Below are 25,905 nucleotides of genomic sequence, written 5' to 3'. Positions count from 1 at the left end.
GGATTGCATAGACAATCCACCTCCCATAGCAGCAGCCAGGAGAAGGTGCCACAAAACACAATCTATGCCTGCCATTTGTTTGGGACCAACATTCAATGATGATTCCATAGCTTTGTTTATAAACTGTAATACTAAAACCTTTAGCTTTAGCCATTAAAGACTCCTTGTGAAAGTGAAATTATAATAAAGGTTTGTTGACTTGATTGATTTGCTGTGAAAGGGTATAAACAGGGTCTGTTAAAATCCTCCCCATCATTTCATGTCTGGCCAGAAGCAAGGATGTGGTGCCAAACTGCCTCCTTCTATGTGGACCACATGGGGTCCTAACTTTATGTGCTCTGGTTTATTGAGGCTATTGCATTAGTAGGCAAGTAACTAATGCTTCTCCCCACCCTACCCATCACCAAATAGCAGTGTGGGTATTTGGAGCAGTCTTCATGTTGTGCCCTCAGAGCTGCCCAAGAGCTGCCTCAGGGACTGCCCTGGAGAAGCCTATGAGGGAACTGTTTCCTTGGCTGCTTGCCATTGTCCTTGTTCAATCCAGTGCACTGCCAGTTTGGGGTGTGACAGCAGGTGTGGGAGAATCATGGGCCAGTACATAAGAAATGAGGGGAATCTATGAAGATTAATATTTTATTTAAATTTATATTCCCAATTTTAGTGCCCTTTCCCCTTGTTTGTTTTCTTTTGTTTTGTTTTAGAGAATCAGCAACTTAGTATCTGGGACTGCTTGAACAACATATATTAAACTGTTATAGTTGTTAAAAATATAATAGGTGATCAAAAATTAACTAACCATCACAGTAAGTTTTCAATACTGTCAAATAATGGTTTTTTAAAATTTAGCATGTCTTCAAAACTTTAGCTTGATTCTGCTTTGTATTATATTCCCCCAGAGAGTTCATATTCCTGGGCATTTCCCTCTTTGATGTCACCAACAGGTCTAAATCTAATTGATTTTTTTTTTTTTAATAGGCTCCATGCTGGACATGGGGCTTGAACTCATGATTCTGAGATCGAGACCTGAGCTGAGATCAAGAGTCGGATGCTTAACTGACTGAACCACCCAGGCGCCCCTAAATCTCATTAATTCTAATATGTGTATTGAATCTTGAGTCAAGCGCTTGATCGCATATCTCATTTAAAATTCATTTTACATACAGGTAAACTAAAGTTGAGAGAGTTTGAGTGACTTGGCTAAATTCATGCCATCAGTAAATGGAGGCACCTTAATTTGAAACTAAGGCTGTCATCATGTTACTGTGCGGTTGCATGTTGTAGGCATTTAGCCCTGTGCATATTAAATCAGTCTTGGTCTTCTGTTCATCCCATCTATATTACTACAAGATATATTAAACAAGAAGCGAGTGTCATCAGGCCTGAAATAGGGAGTGCATGTGGCAAAACCCCAAAAGAAATGTGTGGGTTTTTGTTTGTTTGTGGGAGTATTCCAGCCATTGACCAGTAAATGGAAAACGCCCAGACAAGTGGATGGTGCTGCTTCTGCAGTGTTAGGAAGAAATTGAAGAATGAATTGAAAAAGCAGCAGAGAAATATAGACTAAAGACAGAAGCACTGTGACTGTTGTGTAGTCAAAGCTGTGTCTATAATCCAGGCCATTCAGAAATACTGAAGGGCAGTCTTGACTGTTAGTTTGCATTTTACATGTTTATAGGACGTGAGACTCGAGCTGCTCCTTCATGGGACTTCAGCTTCTAACAATCATCATGTGCTCTCAAAATGAAAGAAACTGGGAAACACCTGGAAAAACCATCTATTTTGATGTTTCTGAGTTAAGAAATTTCTGTCAGGGTGAAGGAGGGCAGGATAGCAGATATCCTGATGGCGATTTTTTTCCCCTACAGTGTACTTTTGATTATTTGAAGGTTGATTTTAACCTAAGTTGTGTCGTTTCTCCCCCTTTCCTAGGGCTTCCTGAAGAATGAGAAGGACAATGCCCTGCTGTCTGCCATTGAGGAGTCTCGGAAGAGGGTAAGGAACCCAGATGAGGATGGACACCATTGAGAGGGCAGCAGTGTTCTGGAAGCTGGAGCCTGTGTCCAGGCCCAGCTCTCCCTCCTTAGTTAGTTCACCAGAGGGAGTTCTACAGGAACCATTTTTGAGGAAGATAATCATGCTTGTAACTCTACTTGTATTTAGTGACTGAAATGCATCTGAAACAGAATGGTCAATTAATTATTAAATTAATCTTAAAGTGGAAGGCCAGACAATTCTTTGGTTTCATTGTTACGGTATATAAAATGGTATTTTGATTTCAGCTGACTGAATCAGCATTTCAGAACAGCAGTTATGATCAAGGATATTTTTCCTTAATCTTTCCTTTTATCATACAATTTGACTTTCCATGTTACCTTTTACATTAACAATTTTCCCAAGCTCTTAAAAAAAAAAAAAAGGAAAGGAAGCCAGCTTGGCTGTCCACAGGATGATAAAGAAGTCAGCCAGAGCAGCCATTATATGGGCAGCAATATTTTGAATCAGGCATTCCCTCAAGATACTCAAGGATTGTTTACTAACATGTGTTATCTCTATTTGTTTCTGACAAGAATTGGAAGCTCAAAACCTTTCCAAAAGATCCCATTACAGAGTAAGAGATTTTATTTTTAGGCCACTGGAGTCCTTTGGGGGGCGGGGAGAGGAAGGTTTGCAGTCCCCAGGAAGGAGGCTGGGGAGGGTTCACTCTAGTCTGCCAGCAGTGTGTGTCTCTGCAGAAGTGCATAGGGTTGAAGGGGAAACCTCTGCTCTGTTGTTTACATTATAACTCTTATATCAAGTGAAATATATTTATGTATTATTTACATAGTTTAAAATTACTTGTATAGTATAAAATAATAAAATAAAAAACCGTTTGTCAGTGTGCTTTATTAAAATGTTCTGTGCAGGTGGGACTATCTCGGGAAGGCTGATGGGGGGGCAGTTGGGACTATCTCGGGAAGGCTGATATGGGGGGGGGGGTGCAGCAGGGGGCTTGCCAGCTCTAATTTGTAAGAAGATGTTCCAAAGGCATTTATTTAAATGATTGGTACATTTAACTATCAGAGTAAAAACAAAATCCCCAAAATTTTATTAAGTACTTTTTTGGCAGTAGTATTTATTCCTAGAAATAGATTAAGATTTGAAAAAAAAAATTTTTTTTATAAAGGCTTCTTTGTTCACACTTTGAGTGAATTACTCACCAACATCAATTCTCTTGCTGTAAAGGACCAGTGAAATTAAATTAGGATTGTCGAATGCCACCGAGCCTTATTAATCCATTTACCCTGCGGAATGTGTTTCTGGAATTGGCAGTCTCTGTGCCATACTGAGACTAAATGTGCAGCCAGCCAAAACATCTAAGTGACATACCACAGTGCAAAATGTGTGCATATGTGTTTGTGAGGGAGATGTTCCGGTGTTGGGAGCCGGCCTGGGGGGAGACCTTTCACCTGTCTGGACACCAGCAGACTACCACTGAGCAAGAATTATTTTCAAACAAAAGGTGAGCGGCTTCCTGGCATTTTGGTGCTAATTTCATGTTTGAATAACTTGCCAATGTCCTGCTGAAATGCCAAGAAAACAAGCTACAAAACCACAAATGTGTCCTATGTTATTCCATTTGGTGCATCCCAGCAAAAACAGAACAACATTATCAGAACATATGTAGAGTTTCCAAAAGCCAGAAACAGCTCAATAATAAGCGGATGTGAAGTCAAAGCGTATTTCCCTATTCCCTTTATGAAAGTGGGGTTCCAGTGCTCCTCACCCGTTTTTAATTCAGTTGCCCGGTTGTCTTCCTATCTTCCTTTCTTAACTGTATGCAGAGAGAGAGATGTCCACACATAACTTGAAAGAGTCCAATGTAATTTATAATTTCTCCATTGCTTTGTCATTTTCTGTGGTTTGTCTTTCCTTCCTTTTATTTTGTACACATCCATGCACCCTTCCAGGTTGTCCCTTTTCTCTTCCCTCGGATTCCTCTGCTTCTTGTCCCTCCTGTTCCCTACCTTTCACCTTGCCTCAGACCTTCACTCCTCTTAGTTGTCAGTTAGTAGCTCTGGTGACTCTCATTCATTAGCTCTCCTGGTTAACATTGTTCTTTGCACCTAATCCAGTGGTTCAGTTATGAGTCTAAAGGGAATAGGCTGAAATAGGGCAGATGGGTGGCTGATCATCTCTGATTAGCCCACAAATTAGATGTTCATTAGCTCGAATGTAATTAAGATAAGCTAGGGTTGCATGGTAAAGGAAGAGAATTTTAATATTAGGCCATTTATTTTTATTTGAAGCTCCTTATCACACTAATGATGAATGGAACCACAGTGCTGTTCATTCAGGTTGTGGGGCTGTTTTAAATGAGTAGCCTGGCATACTGCTTAGATATATCTGAGGATTTGAGCCCAGAAAGCTGCCAGTTTTCAGAGTACTTCCTGTGTTCTTGAAACAGGAGTTCTTGGCACATAGGTGGGCAGCCTGATGAACAGGTGTTGGTTAATTCCCATTCTTGTCACTCTACCCTTTAAATGATGCTGGAAGTCTGTGCCCACTGTCCTCATCAACAGCATTCTCTGCGTAGTATACTGTCTGTTTTCTTCAGTTGCTTTCACTATTCTGCCATTCTTTACCAGCCAGAGGACTTATCCTTAAGAAAAACTCTTGTGACACTCCGGTGTCGTGGGTCAATACCACAGCTTAGGCAGTACCTCACCTCCTGTTGCAGGCTCAGAAAGCTGTGTGGTATGCCAGCCTTCCCCCACCTCCCCATTTCTGCCCACCCTGGTCCCTGTGCCACATCGCCCTTCATTTTTCCCTTGCTGGGAGAGGCTCAAGGCTGAGGAGGTTGTTGGTTTGACCACTACATAGGAAGAGTTGAGAAGAAACTGTGGTTCACTTGTGCACCATTTCTGGATATCTTCTTCCACCCCTTCTCCTACACCTCACACCGCCTTTCTGTTCTAGTATACTTCTCTCTATTCAAAGTGCATAGCTCTCATATTCAAGTTCACTAACGTAACAAGAGAAAATGATTTTTCCCTTGGGTATTTTTTCACCCCAGTCTAACTGATTGGGATAGTCCATTCTGCCTGACTTCAGTGGGAAGCAAACGAGGTGGAAGACTGTTTTTAAAGTTCGTGATTGTCATTTCTCCTTGTGTCTTCAGAATACATACTAGAGAAGGGATTCACTGATACATGGACCAAAATCAGACTTGCAGGATATGCCAGCCTTCTTCCTAATTATTTTTGTATATGCTATCTGTCTTTTTCACGTTTTAGTAAATATTGGTCGATACTCAAACATCCCATTTGTAGGAAAAATGTATATGATTTTTCTGACAGTTTCTCAGGGCTCATGTATATGGATATTATCAGTATAAATTATCTGTGTTGCCAGAAATAAAGTAGGCATTACTAATACTCATTCCCTTGGTGCTGCCTAATTAGATGCCAATCTGATTGTAAATGAAATGGCTTTTTGAAAAGTGGACTGAAGCTGTTGGGAAACCCAGTCTGCCAGTTAAAGAATAACAGGCTAAGAATGGTCATGATTCAGTGTATTTATAAGTTGCTTTCATTTCTTCAAGAACGTTTTGTTTTGTTTTGTTTTGTTTTGTCTTCTCCCTCCCTCCCTTCCTCCCTTCTTTCCTTTCTTTCTCTTTTTACTTTTCTTTCTGAGCACCTTTGTTTTGGCAACAACCTGCAGTATTACCACTAGACAGGCGTGAGGTTTGCCAGACATTTTCATGATCACTTTGGGTAGAGTGGTGGGAGACCCAGTTGTAGAAAGTGCCACTTTTCTTTTACTGATTTGCTTCTTCCTATGAAAGTATTACTGTCTCTTAAAAAATAAAGACATTGAGAGACTCTCTTGTTTTTGTCTTTTCTTAGATATTTACTAAAAACCATTGATTTTTATAATCCAAGAAAAGTACTTCACTTTAAACTGTGACATGCTATTACTTGTAATATGTAGCCTAATTTCAGAGGTTTAAAAAGGTATTTATCTTCATGAGCACATGAAAAGATGCTCAACATTATTATCATTAGGGGAATGTAAATAAATCAAAACCATGAGAAATCAACTCACACCTATTAGATGGCTACTATCTCTCCCCCTGCCTCCCCCCAAAAAACCAACAACCCAGAAAATAGTAAGTACTGGCAAGGGTGTAGAGAAGCTGGAACCGTCGTGCATTGTTGGTGGGAATGTAAAATGGTACATCGTCTATGGAAACACTGTTCAATCCATCAAAAAATTAAACACAGCATTACCATGTGATCCAGCAGTTCCACTTCTGGGTATATACCCCAAAGAATTGAAAGCAGGAGCTTGAAGAGATACATGTACATCCATGTTTATAGCAACATTACTCACAATAACCAAAAGGTGGAAGTAACTCAGGTGTCCGTGGATAGATGGATGGATCAACAAAATGTAATAGACACACACAATGGAATATTATTCAGCCTTAAAAAGGAAGGAAATTCTGCATATGCTACAACATGGATGAACCTTGAAGACATACAAATGGAATAAGCCAATCACAAAAAGACAAACACTGTTATGATTGCACTTATATGAGGTACTTGGAAGTAGTCGAAAACAGAGAGACAGAAAGTAGAGTGGTGGTTCCTGGGAACTGGGGGAAGGAGGGTGGAGAGTCAGTGTTTAACAGGGCAGGATTTCAGTTTTACAAGATGAAAAGAGCTGTGGATGGCTGCGCGACAGTCTGAATGTACTAACATCACTGAACTGTACACTCAAAAGTGGTTAAGAGGTAAATGTTCTAAGTATTTTAGCACTATTAAATTTTTTTAATGCATTAGACTCTAAGGATAATTCTTAAAGTAGGTCGCTCTTGCTCTGCTTACAGAAAGATGATCATCGGAGGGGCTTTGAGTCTCTGTTGAACTTTGAAGGAAACCATGTTGTTTTCCCGTTTGGATCATCTCCCTTCTTTTCCTCTCTGACAGACCTTTGGCATGGCTGAGGAGTACCATCGAGAGTCCATGCTGGTCGAGTGGGAGCAAGTGAAACAGCGAATTCTCCACACACTGCTGGCATCAGGAGAAGATACCCTGGACTTTACTCAAGAAAATGAGGTAGGTTGAGGTAGGTTGAGTCTAAAAGATAGGCCTCTACTAATAAAAATGTGAGATCAAGAAATGCTTATCTACTTGACTCTTGGCGCAGATAATCACCATCTCCCCTTGGAGACACTTTCTTCCCCTGGCCTCCAGGATGCCCACATTTGTTGGGATTTCCTCCAGCATGTCTGGCTGTTTCTGCTCAGCTTCCTTTGCTGAGTTTCCTCAGGCTCCTTGACCTCTAGATGTTTGAGTGTCCTGGGGCTCAATCGTTGACCTATGCTTTCTCCCTCAATCACTGCCCGTTGATCTCATCTGGGCTTGTAGCTTTAAATACCATTTCTATGCTGACGATTCAGATTTACCTTGCAGCCCTACAGCCCAGACTCATTTATCTAGTGGCCTTTTGGCTCTCCTTGGGTGTCTCATAGCCATCTCAAGCTCTCCATGTCCATAGTTGGGTCATGATAGGAACTGCCCACCATCCCCCTTCTCATGCCAGCCTGCCAGACTTCTTTTCACAGAGTTTATCATCTTTATAAACGGCAGTCCAATTTTTCACTTACTCAGATCAAAAACCTCAGATTCATTTTTGTCCTCTCCTTCTCCCACCTAGTCTCTCTCTCATGTTGGCAGGTCCAATTAACCTTACTCTCAAAATATACCCAGACTCCAACCACTTCTTACTATTCTAGCGTTAGCACTCTGGTCCAAACCACCATCACCTCTCTCTCAGATTATTGAACTAGCCTCCTAACTGCTGGGTTTACTTAATATGGCTGTCTAACAAATTATCCAAACCGTAGTGGCTGCAAACAAGCATTTAGCTTAGCTGGGATTTCTGGCTCAGGGTTTAGTGTTAGCTGAAGCTATCATTTCAAGATTCAACTCAGGGAGGATCCACTCCTAAGCTCACTCAGTGTGGCTCTTGGCAAGCCTTAGGTTTTCTCTGGCCCTTGGCTGGGGATATCAGGTTCTTGTCATGTGGGTCTCTCTGTTGTGCTGCTCACAACATAATAACTTGCTTCTCCTGGAGCAAGAGTGGGGAATCTGAGGGAGAGCCAAAGTGCTCCCTAGATAGAAACCAGAGTTTCTGTGACTTAATCATGAAAGTAATATCTATCCCCTCTGTTCAAAGTAAGTCACTAAATCCAGCCTATACTCATGAGGAAAAGATCATACAAGAGCTTGAATCCTAGGAGGTGGGGATTTGGGGGGCGGGGAACCATCTTATAGGTGCCCGACCACACTAGTCTCCCTGCTTTTGCCTTGTACAATATCTTCTCAACACGGCAGCCAGAATGACCCTGTTAAAACACAGGTTAGATCACGTCACTCCTCTGCTTAGGATCCTCCAGTGACACCTACCTCACTTGGAGTGAAAACCAGTCTTCACCATGACCTCTCTGTCCTCACCTGACCTAGTGGTATTGCCTCTCTGAGCTCACCTCATACTGCTCTTACCGTTGTTCTTTCTGCTCCAGCCATGCAAGCTCCTTAACAGATTCCTTGAACAAAGCCGGCAGGCTTGCTCCTGCCTCAGGTCCTCTGTGCTTCCTATTGCATTCTGTCGAGAATGTTCTTCCTCAAGTAGCTGTGTGACCGTCTCCCTCACTTCCTTCAAATATTTATCCAGTCCCATCTCAGTGAGGCCTTCCAAGGCCTTGATACCTGGAATCTAACACAGCCTCTCCCCATTCAACACTTCCTGTATCCCCTTTTCTTGCCGTATTTTTCTTAGCATTTCCTTCCACGTACCATTGTGTATGTTTCATGTCTTTATACTGCTTAGTGCCTGTTTCTCATAATAGAACATAAGCTCTGTGAAGGTAAGGATTTTGTTTGTCTTGTTTTTACTCATACCCGCAGTGCCTAGATGAGTGCCTAGAACAGATGCTCAAGCAATATTGGCTGAACAAATCATTGGGCTCTGGCTAACTTTGTGGTAGCTGAAGTATTAGAGATACGTTGAAACTGATTTTAGAGTGAGAATGTTAAATAGGGTTTGTTTTAATTGCCAGTGTTTATTGATTGGGGGTAGTGCTAAGTTGAGGGTTTTCTTCCCTCTGAAATCTGATTTTTTAAAAGGCAATGTATTTATATGATTCAAGAATTAAAGTACCCTGTCCCTCAAAAGCTCATTCCCTCCCCGCTTTGCCTCCCCCACATGTAATCACTATTACTATTTTCTTGTGTATATTTCCATTGTTTCTTTATATGAACACAGGTATATGAGATTATACATTCTTACCTTCCTCCCTCCTCCTTACACAAAAGTTAGCTTTCTCTATGCTCTGTTGTGTATCTTGCTTTTTTCACTTCATGTATCCTGGAGATCTTTCCTGAGAGGGACTTTGAGGCTTCTTCTTGGGAGTGGCAGGAAAGAGCATCTTGCTTGATCAGTCATGTCTGCCTTTATGCTTTGGGGAGCTATGACTTGCCACACAGTTACCACTCTGCTGTTGAGGAGCGAACAGATCTGGGGGTCAAATCCTCACTTCACCACTCACTAGTTCTGAGACCTTGTTCAAGGGACTTAACCCTGCAGACTTTCAGTGTCTTTACTGATGAAATGGGATGATTGGGAAGATTAGTGATAATACACCTGACCCATAATGGCCATCCCTTTATTATTGTTATAAAAAGTTGTTTCAGATGATTTAGAGGTGCAGATTAAAAATTACAGTGTTACAAAAATTACCATGTAAGACATTTCAAGTAATATTACCAGTGCTTCCTGGTAAGTCTTTATCCTGGAATTTGTTCCGTGGCTAGCTAGCATTCTTTTCTCACAAGAGCTAGGACAACCGAGGCTCAGAGAGACACCTAGTATACTGGTGAGATCCAGGACTGTTGGCTTCTATACCATTATTCTGTTGAAGTCTGGATCAAACGTGGGTAGTTTGGCAGTGTCATGCCTACAGGGTAACTTCATACATCCCGTACTGATTTAAAAACCAGTTTTTTCTGTTAAATTAGCCCCCAAATAAATGCTAAAGACATTTGTCTTAGGAAACTACTCATTAAGGACCCCGTGGCACATTTCTTAGACTCAGAGACTTCAAAGACTAAGATCAGATCTTTGGGAAAGAAGAACTAATGCGTAAAACCCTTGGCCAGTCTAATGTTTCTCAATTTCTTGTGAGTCTGGACAGATAAGTAGAACAACTCATGGTTTTATAAACTTCATTTTTTAAAATGGTGTTAATAGGTTGTGGTCTGTATTGGGATTTGGAAGTAATTATAAGCTGCTAATGAGATGTTCTTTTTTGATTGCCCTTCTCTTAAAAATAGATTAGTCTATTTAGTAGACTTTTTCTTCCTTGACCTCGAGTCCCCTGGGAAGAGAGTTATCGATACTTTTGCTCTTCTCTATTGTGACACCTAGCATAATGGATAGCATTGCTGTAAAAGCTGGCAAGGGATGCAGATGCTTCTCCCTTTAGGTCACGTAGGGAAATGCCATTTTCTGCAACCTTGTTGGTTCTGTTTGTTGCTGTTGTTTTGAAATTTTTTCCTGAAGTATAACATATATACAGAAAAGTGCATGCATTATTAAGTATGCAGCTCCGTGAATTATCACAAATGGAACACACCTAGATGAAGAAACAGATTATTACCAGCACCCCAACAACCCTCCTTGTGTGCCCTTCCAGTCACTACCTCTCCACCACCACCACCACCACCAAGGGAACCCATGGTCCTGACTTCTAACATCGTAGATTAATTTTGGCTGTTTTTGAACTTCATGTAAATGAAGTCATGCAGTATGTACTCTTGTTTCTGGCTTCTTTTGCTGAACATACTGTATATCGTTGCATGTAGTTGTGGGCCATTCATTTCATGGCTGAACAGTATAACTAGAATCAGCTTATCCATTCTTGGGTTGATGGACATTTGGATAGTTTCCACTTCTTTGCTTTTATAAATAGTGCCATTGTGAACCTTCTTGTACGTGTCTTTTGGTGGACATATGTTTGCGTCTCTGTTGGGTACAGCTAAGAGGGGAATTGCTGGGTCAGAGGATATGCGTGTGTTCATCACTGGCAGATACTGCCAAACGATTTTCCAAAATGGTTTTATCCATGTACCCTCCTACCAGCACTGTGAGAGAATTCCATTTGTTCCGTATCCTTGCCACATGCTTGGTATTTTTTGCCTTTTTAAAATTTAACCATTTCTACAGGCTTTTTCCTTCTAATCTTCTTCAAACAATAATGGAAAGGTGATGTTATCTCCACTTGGGCAGGCATTTTCCTCTACCCTGTTTATAGGAAACCACATAGCGTGAAGGCCAGAGATAGGCTTTGGGATTCCCGGGCCTGGGTGTCTTTCTTGAAAATGGCCCCTCTGGAAGAAGTGTCATAAGGAATGTAGAACACGTGTGAAGGGGTTCGCCAGGTGATGGCAGAGTGCGCACGCAACACATCCGAGCAGTATTTATGGTGGCTGTTAGTATTTGGTAAGCTACACATGAAATTTATTTTAATCATTTCAGTAGGGATCTGGCCCCTTTCAGGGATTTCCCTTGGTTTATAAAGTATCTCTCGGAATGAAAGAAATCTGTGTGTATAAGTAGAAGAAATAATTAAAGAAGTATGACTTGCCATCTAAACCATTCTTTTCTGGGCACTTTATTGTCAGGAATAAGGTTGTTGGCATCCAGAATCATTGGTTAGGAAGGAGGCTTTTGATCATTTTGAGCTGACCTTACATTTGAAGGAAAATGTTCACATTTGGATAATTTAATATAAAGAGAGGCTTGAGACTTTTTTTTTTTTTTTTTAAGATTTATTTATTGGGCGCCTGGGTGGCTCAATTGGTTAAGCAACTGCCTTCGGCTTGGGTCATGGTCCTGGGGTCCTGGGATCGAGTCCCACATTGGGCTCCCTGCTCGGTGGAGAGTCTGCTTCTCCCTCTGACCTCTCCCCTCTCATGCTTTCTCTCTCTCATTCTTTCTCTCAAATAAATAAAATCTTTAAAAAAAATTTATTTATTTTAGAGAGAGCAAGAGCATGGGGGAGGGGCAGAGGGAGAGCCTTAAGCAGACTCCAGGCTGAGCACAGAGCCCCACATGGGGTTCGATCTCACCAACCCTGAGATCACGACCTGAGCGAAAACCAAGAGTCGGACACTTAACCAACTGCACCATCCAGACACCCCTTGAGACTTTTTTTTTAAAAGCAAAAGTGAGGGGTGCTTGGATGGTTCAGTCGTTAAGCATCTGCCTTCAGCTCAGGTCATGATCCCAGGGTCCTGGGAACCAGCCCCACGTTGGGCTCTCTGCTAAGTAGGGAGCCTGCTTCTCCCTCTCCCTCTGCATCTCCCCCTGCTTGTGCTCACTTGCTCTGTCTCACTCACTTTGTCAAATAAATAAAATCTTTGAAAAAAAATTTAAAAAATAAATAAAAGCAGAAGTGAACTAGGATATGGTAGGTTCCTGAACCTTTTACCTCCAAGCCTTCTGATAACAGAAGAGCAACAACACATTGGTGATACCTGTTTCCAGCAAGTTTTAAGAAGGGAAATGATGCTTCCATAGAATAAATTCAATTTGGGAAATTGCTTTCCTTAGAATATGATTGAAGAAAGAGGTGGAATTTTTAACCAACTGAGCCACCCAGGAGCCCGAGGTGGAATTTTTAAAGGAAGAGAAGAATTGAAAGATTGTTAATAACTTCTCAAGTTTGATCTGAATAAAAACCATGTGCTTTGAAGCAAGAAAGAGACTTCTGGAACCCCTGTGGCATCCTTGCATGTGGTTAGTGGGAGGGAGAACACCCCCAGTGCTGTGCTGCTTGCATGATAACACATGGGGTTTGAGCAGTGTTGGGAATCCTTCCTATATCTTAGCCAACTTTTAAAACAGTATTTAAAAGTCAGTTTTTATCTAACTTCAGTACAGTCTCATGCCTGCATTGGTATTAGATGTAGTCAACAGATGGGGTTTTTTCCCCCAAAGTTTTATATATTTATTAGAGAAAGAGCACGCACACACATGAGCAGGGGAAGGGGCAGAGGGGAAGCAGACTCCCTGCTGGGCTCTCTCTGGGAGATCATGACCTGTGCCAAAACCAAAAATTGGACACTTAACCGACTGAGCCACCCGGGCACCCCAGTAGATGGTTCTTTAATGTAATTGTCTGGAGAATGACTGAGCCTAGCAAGCAACAGGCTCCATTGAGAAGCTAAGTTGTAGCTTAATTGCAGATAGTGAAGGTAACATTTCACACTGTGATGCACAAACAGTGAGTGTTGAATATAATTTCTCATTTTGATAACTGACATAATACCAGATTTCATCAATTCCCAGTCACAAAACTTTTCCACATTTTAAAATCTCTGAAATCAGGGTGTATCTTAAATCCAGTGTCATAATTTAGTTGACAACATTTTCCCTTCCCTAGTGGTACATAAATAACCTGTCTTATAATAGATGATGTATTAGATTCAGTGGAATACAGTCAAATAGAGACCAACAGAGTCTGAATTGGGAAACTCTAGACTAGATGATTCCAAACTGTATTTTATGGCTCCCTGGTCATTTCCTGGGGGGAAGATTTCTTTCACAAACTGGAATGTGGGTGGGATTTCAAGTATAGAAAGTGCTTTGCTGTTCTTTCAAAAAGAAGTTCAAAAAACCCAAACGGGCCCTTCGTTTTCACATCATGTTGTATCATACACGAGCACCTTCTTGCACAGTATTCCAACGGTAGAGCGATATAGATGCCCTTTCGGACACTTGGCCGCTCTCCTCACTCCACGCAGCCATAACGTCTGACAGCAACGCACCTGCTGTCCTTCCAGCTCCCTCTCGTGCATTCCTGTGCACTTGTAGACGGACAGCTTCAGCTCATCGCGGTCCATTTATTCCATAAATAACACCATCTTATATATTAGATTCTACAACTTAGCATTACGGTTTGATTTTTTTGAACTTAGTTTGGAGCCTTTTCTAGGTGTTAGTACGTGTAGGTGTCTGCCATTTTTTAGTGGCTCTATAGGTTTCATTGTGTAAATGGCCCAAGAATCCTTCCCACTTTGTCCGTGAAGAATGGAGGCTCCAGAGAAGTTAAGATGTCATTACTGTAGGTCACACAGTTGGGTTGCATTTAGAACCTGGGTCTTCTGGTCCCCAGTTGGTGTTTCTTTCTAGTAGTACTGGACTTCTGTGTACAGATTCTATAGCCAGCTATTGTGAATTAATCACTTTGGTTCCATTTTGCTTATATAAAATCAAACATTATACTTGGAAATAAACTCTCATCCTTTTGTAGTATTTGCATATATATTTTTTACCCCATACCTATTTTGCTAAGAATGCTAGTTACAATCTTTTCTCTCTAAGTAGAATGTGCCCTTCTTGGGAAAAGTTTTATTTGCACCTGGATATTCTTTGTACAAAAGTAGTTGCTTAACAAAGCTTGTGGTTCCCTGCTGCCACCCTCCAGCCACTTCCTGCCTGACCTGGAATGTTCTATTAATGTTTTGGGATTACCCTCTGTTCTGAGAAGACTTCTCATTTCTGTGCTCCCTGCTGATTCTTCACTTATCGTATCTCCAGACTCCTGGGTGAGCCCCTTGCTGCCCTCTCTGGCCCTGCCCTCCCATCTTCCCTGCCTTTCTGGTCTCTGATTCCCTGCTTCTGTCGTTCCTGTCGTGGTGCCATCAGGCCCTGGTGCAGAGAGACCCAAGTGTCCAAGGGATTTGGAATTAATCCCACACAACATACTGGCAGCTGCTTTCCCAGCCCTCAAGCAGCTCCTGGGTTTGAAATTCCAGTGAATGTTTGCTGGTTCCTTGGCTCAGGAATGTGCACGTACACATCCTGTTGTTGGGATAATTGACTTTATGTGTGGTGTGACGGAGACTGGGCCAAGGGCAAATGAAGGAGAGGTAACTTTGAAAACAAGAGCATTAGGCAAAATTAATTTAAATGGAAATTTAAAGGCTGAAAAGCAACTACTTTTTAAATGGATACTTTTAAAAGTTAGGTTTTAGTACTGGAACATATTTCTCAAGGCTGTTTACGTATATATAGCTGAAATAGCTATGTCCTTGCAGAAATGTTTTAGTGTTGTGTTCCCCTTTTTATCCTCCTAGTCACTCCCCTCAATTAGGCTACTGGAGTTAATAGACTTAGTGCTCTGTTTTAAAAAAGACTTTGGGGGCGCCTGGGTGGCTCAGTTGGTTAAGCGACTGCCTTCGGCTCAGGTCATGATCCTGGAGTCCTGGGATCGAGTCCCACATCAGGCTCCTGGCTCAGCAGGGAGCCTGCTTCTCCCTCTGACCTTCTCCCCTCTCATACTGTTTCTCTCTCTCTCTCTCTCAAATAAATAAATAAAATAAAATAAAATAAAAAAGACTTTGGGATCATCAACTTTCATATGGTTAGTTCTGTTCCAAAAGTATGGCTGGCTGGCTAATAGAATAGTCCTCAACTGTGTGTTACTGGGAACACTCAGAATTAGTCCAGAAGGAGAGAATGAGCTACTGGGGGGTTCTGTTCATACAAGGAATATGTATTTATTGTAGAAAAATGAGATGAGAATTTCCAGCCAGCACAAAGTAAAATAGTTTATGTTTCTGTGGTGTCCATATCTATCCAATAGGGTTTATTCCTATGTTCATTATAGTTGTTTATGTTTTATTTAAAAGGTGGTAATAGTTAGTGTTTGGGGGCTGTGCCGAGTTCTTTCTACTTATTCCTCACAACAATGCTGTGAGGTAAGTACTGTTTTTCTCCTTGCTTCATCTTGATCACAAACTGGAGGTGGATGTTGTTACCGCTCCTGTTTTACAGCTAAAGAAACCAAGGCTCCAAAGAAGCAGTGAATGCAATCAAGATCATAGTGGTAGTGAGTACTGGAGCCAGGATTTCTAACCACCCCTCTCTTGGTCTTTGATGGCTGTCCTTGGAAAGTTGCCCTGGGCTGCCCTGACAGACATTATGGAGCCAGACTGCACTCAAACAATGGCTCCACCACCTCCTATTGGAGTGACCTTGGGCAAGCTGCTTTCTTTGTGCTTTGGTGTCTTCATCTATAAAATTGACATAATAAAAGTACATTCTAGGGTTGTGGGAATTAAGATGGTGCTTGGTATATAGTAGTACTTAATAAGTGTAACTGTTGTTATGACCTGGTGGTTTTCACTAATTCTGTATTTCAGATAGGAATGCTTTCAGCTGTGAGTAACAGAAGACCAGTTTCAGTGGCTTAAATAAGGATTTATTTTGTTCTCACCTAACAGGAAGTCTGTGGGTGTGGAGAGAGCGTGGGCCTTCATTCAGTTGTTCTGCGCCGCCATCAGAGGCCCAGTGCCTCTCTGTACACCACCATCCTCAGCACATCACTTGCTTTGGCGCACAGGATGCTGCTACAGCTCTGTGCATCCCATTTACACTGGGGGGCGTCAAGGGGGATTGGAAGGCCATGCCAGGCTCTTCATCTTCCCTTCATCAGGAAGAGCAGAAGCTGTCCCCAGAATGTACTCCAGACTTGTGCTTCATCTCATAGGCTAGAACTATGGTTCACTGCCACTCCCACCTGCAGTGGAAGCTGGGGAAGCGTATATTCAGTAGTGGGTAGAGGTAAATTTTCAGAAAGTTGGCAGTCTAGTTGATACTCCTTGGGATAGCTTGACATCTGCCATCGTGGGAGTCTTCACATCATAGAAACCAGCCGACACTACACATCAGGCCCCTTCTCCAAGCCGGTTGTTAAACATTGACCAACACACTATTAGGTGTCTTTAACTGCCTCTGCTAGACTGAAAGGTGGCAGGGAGTGGAGGTGAGAGGTAGGGATTTGAAATGATCATTGGGTCGGCCAGCCAGCAGCATCTGCCAAGGTCAGTAAACTGTTTCAAGCTTTTAGTAGCAGTGACTGCAGAAAATCAGAGCTAAGGAGGACCTTCTGAGGTTGTCTAGGACATCCCCTTCGTTCGACTGAGGGGAACCTGAGGCTCCAAGAGAGTGTGCTTTGCCCCAGACCCCAAAGTCAGGGAGTGAAGTGGTCCTCCCGGAACCCAGGTGTCCTGACAGCTCAGCCTTCACTCTTCAGAATTTCGCCTTTCAGCCTCCTGCCCGCTCTCCTCGCCACCCTACTCCTAGCACTTGCCCACACAAATATTCCTTTTGCCAGCTTTGCTAGTGCCAGCAAGTTTTGCTGCTGTCTTCTGCCGGTTTCCCAGGAAACCTGCTTGCTTTAAACTCCTTTTTTTTGTTTTGTTTTAGTCAATACAGCATTGCATTTTTTTCAATGGGAGAAACTTAAAAAAATTTGCTATAGCACAGGTTTGTAGAAATTTAAGAATATACCTAATAAGATATACCTAATTTTGAACCATACTTGTTTACAGTAGAGAATGAAACTTAACTAAAGATTTAACTTTAGTCTTTCTTTAAAAAAAGCCTAATAAACTTTTCCCTCTGTTTGTGTCTGACTCTCCCCATAGATGGGAAGCTCTTTGGGGACAGGCTCTGTGGGCTGCCCTGTTGTCATCCCCGTGGGGGTGGACTTGCACACAGCTATGCATGCGGTGGGCGCTTAGCAAACGTTTGCTGATTGAATCAATGACCGCCCAACTTAGACTAGCTTTGTATCTTCAGGTGTAGAAAGTTAATCAGCAGCTGTTCTCTTAGTGTGGGCTTTGGATTGAAAATGTCTGAATTGTAACCGTTTACACTCCAGTCCCTCAGCTGTCTGATATGATTGATGGAAACAGGAAGCCCACAGATAACAACAGCTTCACTGGTGTGAACACATGGAGGGAGAGGATGGTGTGGAAATGGGGCTTGAGATTGATCCGATTGTTGGAAAGATGTGCGTTTCCAGGAATAGTCATTGAGATATCCTTACAGCTTATCTAGCCTCCCGTTATTTTTGAGTTGGGTCTCATGCCTGCTCCCTTTTTGTGTATTCATGGGAAGAGAGTTTTGTCCTATTGAAACCCCCTAAATTCTTCATTTTGAAGAAGTCTTAGTATGAAAGAGACTTCACAGCTTTGTTAAAGACGAGTGTATGTTTGTAGGATTTTTTTTTCTTTACATGTAAATGCTATTCTTAATCACAATGCTGCATATTTATTTACCTACAGCCAAGTTACATCAGTGATGTGGGACCCCCTGGTCGAAGTTCTCTGGATAGCATTGAGATGGCCTACGCCCGGCAGGTGAGCATGCTCTCAGAGAAGATCGGACCCAGGACAATTCTATGTGAGCGCTCTGGGGAGTAAAAGAGAACCAAGACTTCATGTGAAAGTCAGACCCTGAAAACAAGTTGGGTTTTTATTCAGAGGACTGGTTAATGTTTTACCACCTAGGTCACTGGAGAATTCCATCAAATTGGGTAATAGAATGACTCACATTTGACTTAGGAAAATGGAGATCTGCCCTCTACATTGACCAGCGCATCTCATTTTGCATTTGCCATAGCCCAGGTATAGTAAAGCCTCGAGTAATTGCACTGCTTAGCAAATGGAGTTCTCTATTAACTGAATTACCTTGTAGGCTGATGGTATTATCAGAAATCTTTCTTCACCCCTTTGTTGATAGAAATTTTCTAAATGCTTTTCTGCCTTGGTAAGCATGGTGTATCATGGTTATGCAGTAGCGTGGAGATGGATTGAGATGCTCTGTGGTGAGCACAGAGGCTATTGGACTAAAACTACCTTGAGGGGACAGTACAAACCTGGAATTGACCTTTTGAATAAAACAGTGTTGGCTTCCTGTGTGTTTCATTATAATTTGCTGTTTTTCCGCACAAAATAGTATCAGGATAGAAGGGAAAACAGATTTAGATTTCTCTCTTTCTCTCCGCTACATCTCCATCTTTTATTTTCTTTTTCTTAAAAGATTTTATTTATTTATTTACTCATGAAAGAGAGAGAGAGAGAGAGGCAGAGGGATGCAGGACTTGATCCCAGGAGCCTGGGATCATGACCTGAGCCGAAGGCAGACACTTAACCGACTGAGCCACCCAGGCGCCCCATCCATCCTTTAAATTTCACCTTCGTTATATGGCTGACTCCTCCCATTGCCACAGCCACCACCAGAATTTAGGCCTGATGAAATGATAAGTTTGTGAGTAGAGAAACTATGTCTCTTCTGTATCTGTGAAATTAAGACTCCATGAAATATTTTCTAGTTTCAGGACACCATGTCATATATCTGTTTACAGGGTTGTCCCCTCTAGTGGAGAGAGAATCTTTGAGTTGAATAAATTACCTTGCAAAGGGAAGGCTCCTGATAAATGCACGTCAAGTGAATAAACACCTTGTAGTTTATTTTTTTTTTAAAGATTTTATTTATTTATTTGACAGAGAGCGAGAGAGGGAACACAAGCAGGGGGGTGGGAGAGGGAGAAGCAGGCTTTCCACTGAGCAGGGAGCCCTATGTGGGGCTCGATACCAGGACCCTGGGATCGTGACCTGAGCTGAAGGCAGACGCTTAACCAACTGAGCCACCCAGGTGCCCCCCCACCTTGTAGTTTAAAAAACATTTTATTTCATCTTTGTAACGCCTCTGGAGGCTACGTGATACCATCCCCCAGATAAAGTAGAGGGAAATAAGGTTCAATGGGGTCCTGATTCATCTAACCTCACTACCTTGTTCAGTCCTTGGTAGGACAAGGACTTCAGATGCAAAGAGTATAGAACCCACGGATTTTTTTTTTTTTTTAAGATTTATTTATTTGAGAGAGAAAGAATGAGAGATAGAAAGCACTAGAAGGAAGAGGGTCAGAGGGAGAAGCAGACTCCCTGCTGAGCGAGCCCGATGTGGGACTCGATCCCAGGACTCCAGGATCATGACCTGAGCCGAAGGCAGTTCGCTTAACCAACTGAGCCACCCAGGCGCCCAAACCCACAGGTTTTTACCATCATTATTTCAGTTCTTTTAAAATAAAAATCAAAGTAATAGTGGTTTTTCCATACCTTAAATATCACATAGTTCCTTTTTCTCAAGAAAATTTTCCTAGGGAGCAGGGATTCTTTCCTGGAGAAATGGGTTCTCCAGACATGCAGCAACTGCTCTTAAAACCCACGTGGAGGGTTGCAGCCTGACACTCCTTACTCAGTCCACCAGCCCTGGCTTGGGGCCATTCAGTCCTTTTGCCAGAAGGATTAGCAGACTCTGCCGCAGGTTCTTAGGAAGCAGCAGTGGAAGTCTTCCTGTAGTCCCATCTTCCCCTTTGGTCCTCGCTTGCTGGGATGGAGGATCTGCTGGTCAGGGAGGTGCAGCAGTGCCTGTGGTCCTCCTCTACCAGGACAACCCTCCTTCCACTCTTCAGCTGATAGGAAGGCTGGGGCAGCAGTTCTCTTTGGTGTGTTGCTGCTGCTGCTGCCTGAATTTCAAAGGCACATCTGGGAAGCTGGCCAGAGGCCTTGCCCTCCAGGCAGGGTGGATGGCTCAGGCACACTGAGGAAGGAAAGGTTGGCTGAAGCTTCTGCTGGGCGTTGGGCAGAAGCTGGCTTCAGAACTGCCTCAAGAGGTTTTAAAAAGAAGAGAAAATAGAAATTGTGCCATTTATTTTGCTTTTCGTTTCAGATTTATATCTATAACGAGAAGATTGTAAATGGGCACCTGCAGCCTAACCTCGTGGAACTCTGTGCTTCGGTCGCAGAGCTGGATGATAAGGTAGCGCCCGGAGCTAACCCAAGGAGAAACGTGGCATTGGTGTTCAGATGGGATTAGCAGCTTGCTGACAGGGCAGAAATGTGCTCAAGAGACACCCTGCTCCATGGAATAAAATGTTAACTGTCCTTCAGAGTTTTATTTTAAATAACTTTGGGGTGGTTTTTGATGATGATGCCATCTACATGTATTTTTAATGCATCTTTAGAAGGCCCAGCCAGGATCAATTAATGGTCACAGGAAGTCTCCTTGAGCTGTATTGCTTTGAAGTCTTGTCAAGACTCAACTCTTCCCTCACCGGTTTTCCTCCTTAGACAGACTAACTTAGGACTCTGTTATAAGAGCTGAATTGTAAAGGTGATGTGGTTTTCACATCAGGGAGCCCCTTGAACATTACTCAGATGTGGTCTTTAGGTGCATTCTTTGTATGCTGCTGGTTCCCTTCCTCTCTGACTCCCCGTCTTTATTCCTGATTCCTGTCCCTCACTTCTTATTCGTGGCCAGTTTTCTCCATCTAGGGGGAAGAAAGTGGATGGGTGGATTGGTAGGTGACTAGGAGGAATAGGAAAAGGAGGGAACGATATAACGGAAGCAAGTACTCATACATAGATGATGATGAGGAGGATCCTTAAAGATGCATCTGACTTTTTTTTTTAGATAGTAAAATATAAGGCAGTGTAAGCAAATCTAAAGAATAAAGTTAAGAACCCACCTACCATCTCACCACCTAGAAAGAGTCACGTTTGGGTAGATTTTCTACAGTTTTATTTTCTGAGGGAGACAGAACAGGATTTTCTTTCTTCCTTTGGAAAAAGTGTAAACCTGCTCTTCTCCAATCAGTGCTGTCTTCCAAGGATTCTTAACTTTAGAATATTGCAAAGCGTTCAGGGAATCCATTTTTAAGGGGAGATTTACAGCCAGGAGGATTCTGGGGAGAGGGAGTCCCATCTGTGTGGTGGTAACACGAAGGAGAGAATGCCGTTCCTTTCCTGGGAGGCTGTCATGGAGGCGTCTCGAAGGGAGTGAGTGGGAAAGAAAATGGGAGGCTGTGACACTCACAAAGCGGGGTGAGAGCAGTGGCCCCTGGAGAGTCTCTGGGAGACAAAACCTGTATTATTTAGGTTAAACTCTTTATTTTAAGTCTTAAGAAATTCAGATGACCTTGTAAGGACTGAAATGCAGCTACTTGAGTTTAAACTCTTAGAGCTTTGGACAATTATAAATGTATTCACTCTCTTGTAAGGGATAACCCACAGAGATTCAGTGTTCCTTTTACTGTTGTGTGGTCTTCATTATGTGGGTGATTATGTCAGACCTGGAATGGTAATCGATCTGAAAGCCAGCTCAGGACAGGAGGGCGCTCATCGGCCACCGGCAGCGGCAGGGCAGAGGTGCATCTCCTGTACTGAGCTGAAGCCTGAGGGCCTCAGACAGAAGACATTAACCCCTTCCCCCTCCTTACCTTCTCTGCCTTTGAGGTCAGAGCCGTGAAGAGCCAGACCGTTTCTCCAGCCCTGCAGCATTGTCACATGCAGTCTCATTTATGTGCAGAACATCTCGGACATGTGGACCATGGTAAAACAAATGACAGATGTGTTGTTGGTGCCAGCGAGTGATGCCCTGAAGAGCCGCAGCAGTGTGGAAGTGCGCATGGAGTTTGTCAGGCAGGCCTTGGCATATCTGGAGCAGAGGTAAGGCAGCCCTGGCACGGTGCAGCTGGCTTCACAGTCCCCGCAAGTCAGCCCGTTCTCATGTGTTCAGTAGTCCTCGGGCGAAGTGCTTCATAGCACAAGGTTGAGCGAGGCTGAGAGATCAAATCCTGCTTCCAAAATGCTTCTTTACCAGGACTGTGTCTGCAACGGTATAAAATCAGGGCAAGTGGGAGCGCTGTTAGGCTTTTCATTTTTTCTTTCCCTGCTCCCTGGCCCTCAGTATGGAGACATCAGGATTATTAGGCCATAGCCTTAGGCTGGGATCCTGTTCCCTAATGAGGTTCAGCCATTGCTCCTTAGGCTCTTTTGTTTTCTCTGAGCATTTTAATTTTTACACCTGGGAAGTGTGTAATTTTACCACCTTCAAGCCTTAGGAAAAGTCCTTGAACCTTTATTTTCCTTCTGGCTCTATTCTGTTAATCCCTTACGCATCTGGATCCTTCCCAGCTGCTGATGCCTGTGATTTGTGCCTGGGTTGCTTTGCTATCTCCTCACTAACTGGAGTTGGTCACCGAGGGCGTTGTGGCTGGGCCTTTATGCCCTATTATCTCCTTCGTTGGTAGGGCCTGGGCCTTTCATCCCTCCCCGCGGACACTCCTTCCAGCTCTGAATTTACCAGCAGGGGTTGTCATGAGTGTGCAACAGACCCTCTTTATTTCAGAGGCAGGCTGCTGGGCCCCTCTCTGCTAGTTGGAAAAGAGAAAGCGGAGTTGAATACACTTGCTAAATTGCAGCGCTTTCCAGTGAGCCTGTGCAGCTGCCAGTGCCCAGTCCTGTGTCTGCCCTTTAGCAACAAATAATACTTGGTTAGGAAGTCGTAGGTTTCCTTGTCAATTAACTGAGGTAATTCAGACTTGGTGCAGCAGAGAGTAGGTTTTTATACTGTAATAATTATACAATTGCTACATGAAATGAACACCATCAGACTAGCCTCCATTCCCTTGTTAAGAAAAATCCAGAACTCCCCCAATTTTTTTTTAATTCTTTTTTGCGTTGGCACAAAAGAGTTAATAAGTATTTTCTCAGGCTTTTGCTAAATTTTTATAATGTAAGTTTTGGGTATATTGATCTGCAGCCATAAAGATCCTAATGTATATCGTAGTATTGCTACATGCAGCAAAAAGAGTCCAAATTTCTTAGAATATATAAAAACCTTTAGGTTTTTTTTTTAATGGGTATGACTGCTCATGTCTGCTTTTTCTTTAGTAAACCTACTCCTTAACATTGGTGCTTGACTTTACCAGTGGTATCAAGCATTCCTTAGTTTTATATCTTGTCAGCCATCCCATTTCATTTATTACTTTTTCCACTTTGCTTATTTAATTTTATTTATTTGTCTTTTAAAATTGTTTTTTTCCCTTAATTCCTTTTTTTTTAAGATTTTTTTTTTTTAAATTCATTTGAGACACAGGGAGAGAGAGAGCATGAACAGGGGAAGAGGCCCAGGGAGAGGGAGAAGCAGGCTCCCCGTTGAGTCAGGAGCCCGATGTGGGGCTCGATCCCAGGACCCTGGGATCATGACCTGAGCCGAAGGCAGATGCTTAACCATGTGAGCCACCCAGGCGCCCCTTCCCTTAATTCCTTTGGAAGCACTTGGAGCTACTTGGGAGTTTCCTGTCCACAATTATTGTAACCTTAATTGTCCTTTCATTCTAGTGGCATCACTCCCTGGTGGCATGCTTTTTAAGAATTCATTATCCTCGGGCGCCTGGGTGGCTCAGTCGGTTGAGCGACTGCCTTCGGCTCAGGTCATGATCCTGGAGTCCCTGGATCGAGTCCCGTGTCGGGCTCCCTGCTCAGCGGGGAGTCTGCTTCTCCCTCTGACCCTCCCCCCTCTCGTGTGCTCTCTCTCTCTCACTCTCTCTCTCAAATAAATAAAATCTTTAAAAAAAAAAAATTCATTATCCTCTTTTGATAAAGGGACTATTTCAGGATAATTATACTTTAGTTTGTTTTTTGAGAGAGAGAGAGAGAACATTTGGGGGATTGGTGCAGATGGGGAGAGCAGAGAGAGTCCCAAGCAGGCCCCACACTCAGTGTCTAGCCTGACGCAGGGCTTGATCCCACGACCCTGAGATCATGACCTGAGCCGAAATCAAGAGTTAGACACTTAACTGACTGAGCCACCCAGGCGCCCCAGTTATACTCACTTTTGAAGTATTTTTGCCAATGCAGATCTACTGACAGCATGGCAAAGTAGATCCAGTTCCAAATGATTTTTGCATATAAGGCTGAAAATAATGAGAAAATACAGGGTTGGTTGATCTGTTCCCTGCTACATACCAGATTCAAAACAGTATATATTTTTCTTAAGCCCTGAAGGAATTCAGGCTGCTTCTTCAACTTAGGCCTTTATCAGCACATGGGTTGTCTTAATTCAAGCCTGAAGAGACTGTAGTGGGCGTCTGTTTGTCCCGGCTGCTACAGGACTCGGTTCTCTCATCTCTTTTCCTGCCTCTGCTTTTAAATACTTTCAGTGTTGGGGAAACTCACTACATTTGTTAGATTGAATTTTGTTTATTTTTCATTATAAAAATGCTACATGCTTATTATAGAAATTTGGGGAAATGCCAAAAGACCTGACAAAAAGGGGAGAGGTCCCCTATACCACATCCAGAGGCTCCTGTACCTTTTCACTTTAACTTTTCCCCCATTTTTGATATATGAATATTTTGTTTGATTTTGTTTTTTACAGTTACGATCCAAATGTGTAAATACGTGGCTTTATATAGTTTGCTTTTTTAATTCTTTGTCAGTATCATTTTTTGTAACTATCAAATTCCATTGAGTCTATTTTTGTGTGTGTATGTAATTGACATTTAGATGTTTCTCTCTCTCTGTCTCTCTCACACTCTCTCATTCTGTTGTTTTACTTAATCTGGTGTTGAATATCTCTGTGCATATGGAGCACCTGACTTTTTTGAGTCAGTCTGTTTTGCTTTGGACAAGAACCATATTTAGAAAGTTGTTTTTTGGTTTTTGTTTTTTTAAGTTTTATTTATTTATCAGAGAGAGAGAGAGCACAAGCAGGGGGAGTGGCAGTCAGAGGGAGAAGCAGGCTCCCCGCCGAGCAGGGAGCCGATGCGGGGCTTGATCCCAGGACCCTGGGACCATGACTTGAGTCGAAGGCAGACGCTTAACCGACTAAGCCACCCAGGCACCCCGAAAGTTCTTTATTATATTAACCCCATATTTGGATATCTGTAACTGGAACCATTTCATCTTAGTATGGAAACACTTTAAAAACAGTACAGATTTTAAGGATTTGCAGGGTTTAAAGAAGCATGCTAGCAAGTAAGTAAAGAGGGAATGATAGAAAATCATTGGCAGCCATCAGTGTGATAATTGGTTCAGCAAGGGCAGCAATGGAAACTGCAAGTACTGGGTAGAAGATTGTTGGTAAGCAGAATATCCACATGACTTCCAAGGACTACCTCACAGGGTACTTACCAGTTTCAAAAGGAAAGATACT

General features: G+C 42.6%; 1 protein-coding gene across 2 annotated transcripts in view; it reads left to right on the top strand.

Annotated features, from left to right (window-relative positions):
* NUP93 (nucleoporin 93) overlaps positions 1–25,905 on the top strand; it is a 112,476-nt gene that overhangs the window by 70,910 nt on the left and 15,661 nt on the right. For both annotated transcript variants that reach the window (XM_025889144.2, XM_073880265.1), the window contains 5 exons: positions 1,930–1,992; positions 6,972–7,100; positions 18,186–18,260; positions 20,635–20,724; positions 22,273–22,412. In XM_025889144.2, coding sequence (XP_025744929.1) covers positions 1,930–1,992; positions 6,972–7,100; positions 18,186–18,260; positions 20,635–20,724; positions 22,273–22,412 — 497 coding nt within the window. The remainder of the gene's footprint in view (positions 1–1,929; positions 1,993–6,971; positions 7,101–18,185; positions 18,261–20,634; positions 20,725–22,272; positions 22,413–25,905) is intronic.

The sequence above is a fragment of the Callorhinus ursinus genome, unplaced genomic scaffold (assembly GCF_003265705.2).
Source record: "Callorhinus ursinus isolate GAN/ISIS: 27379988/994484 unplaced genomic scaffold, GSC_fseal_2.0 scaffold37, whole genome shotgun sequence".
In the NCBI taxonomy this organism is placed as follows: Eukaryota; Metazoa; Chordata; class Mammalia; order Carnivora; family Otariidae; genus Callorhinus; species Callorhinus ursinus.
This window is presented reverse-complemented; position numbering and strand designations above follow the sequence as displayed.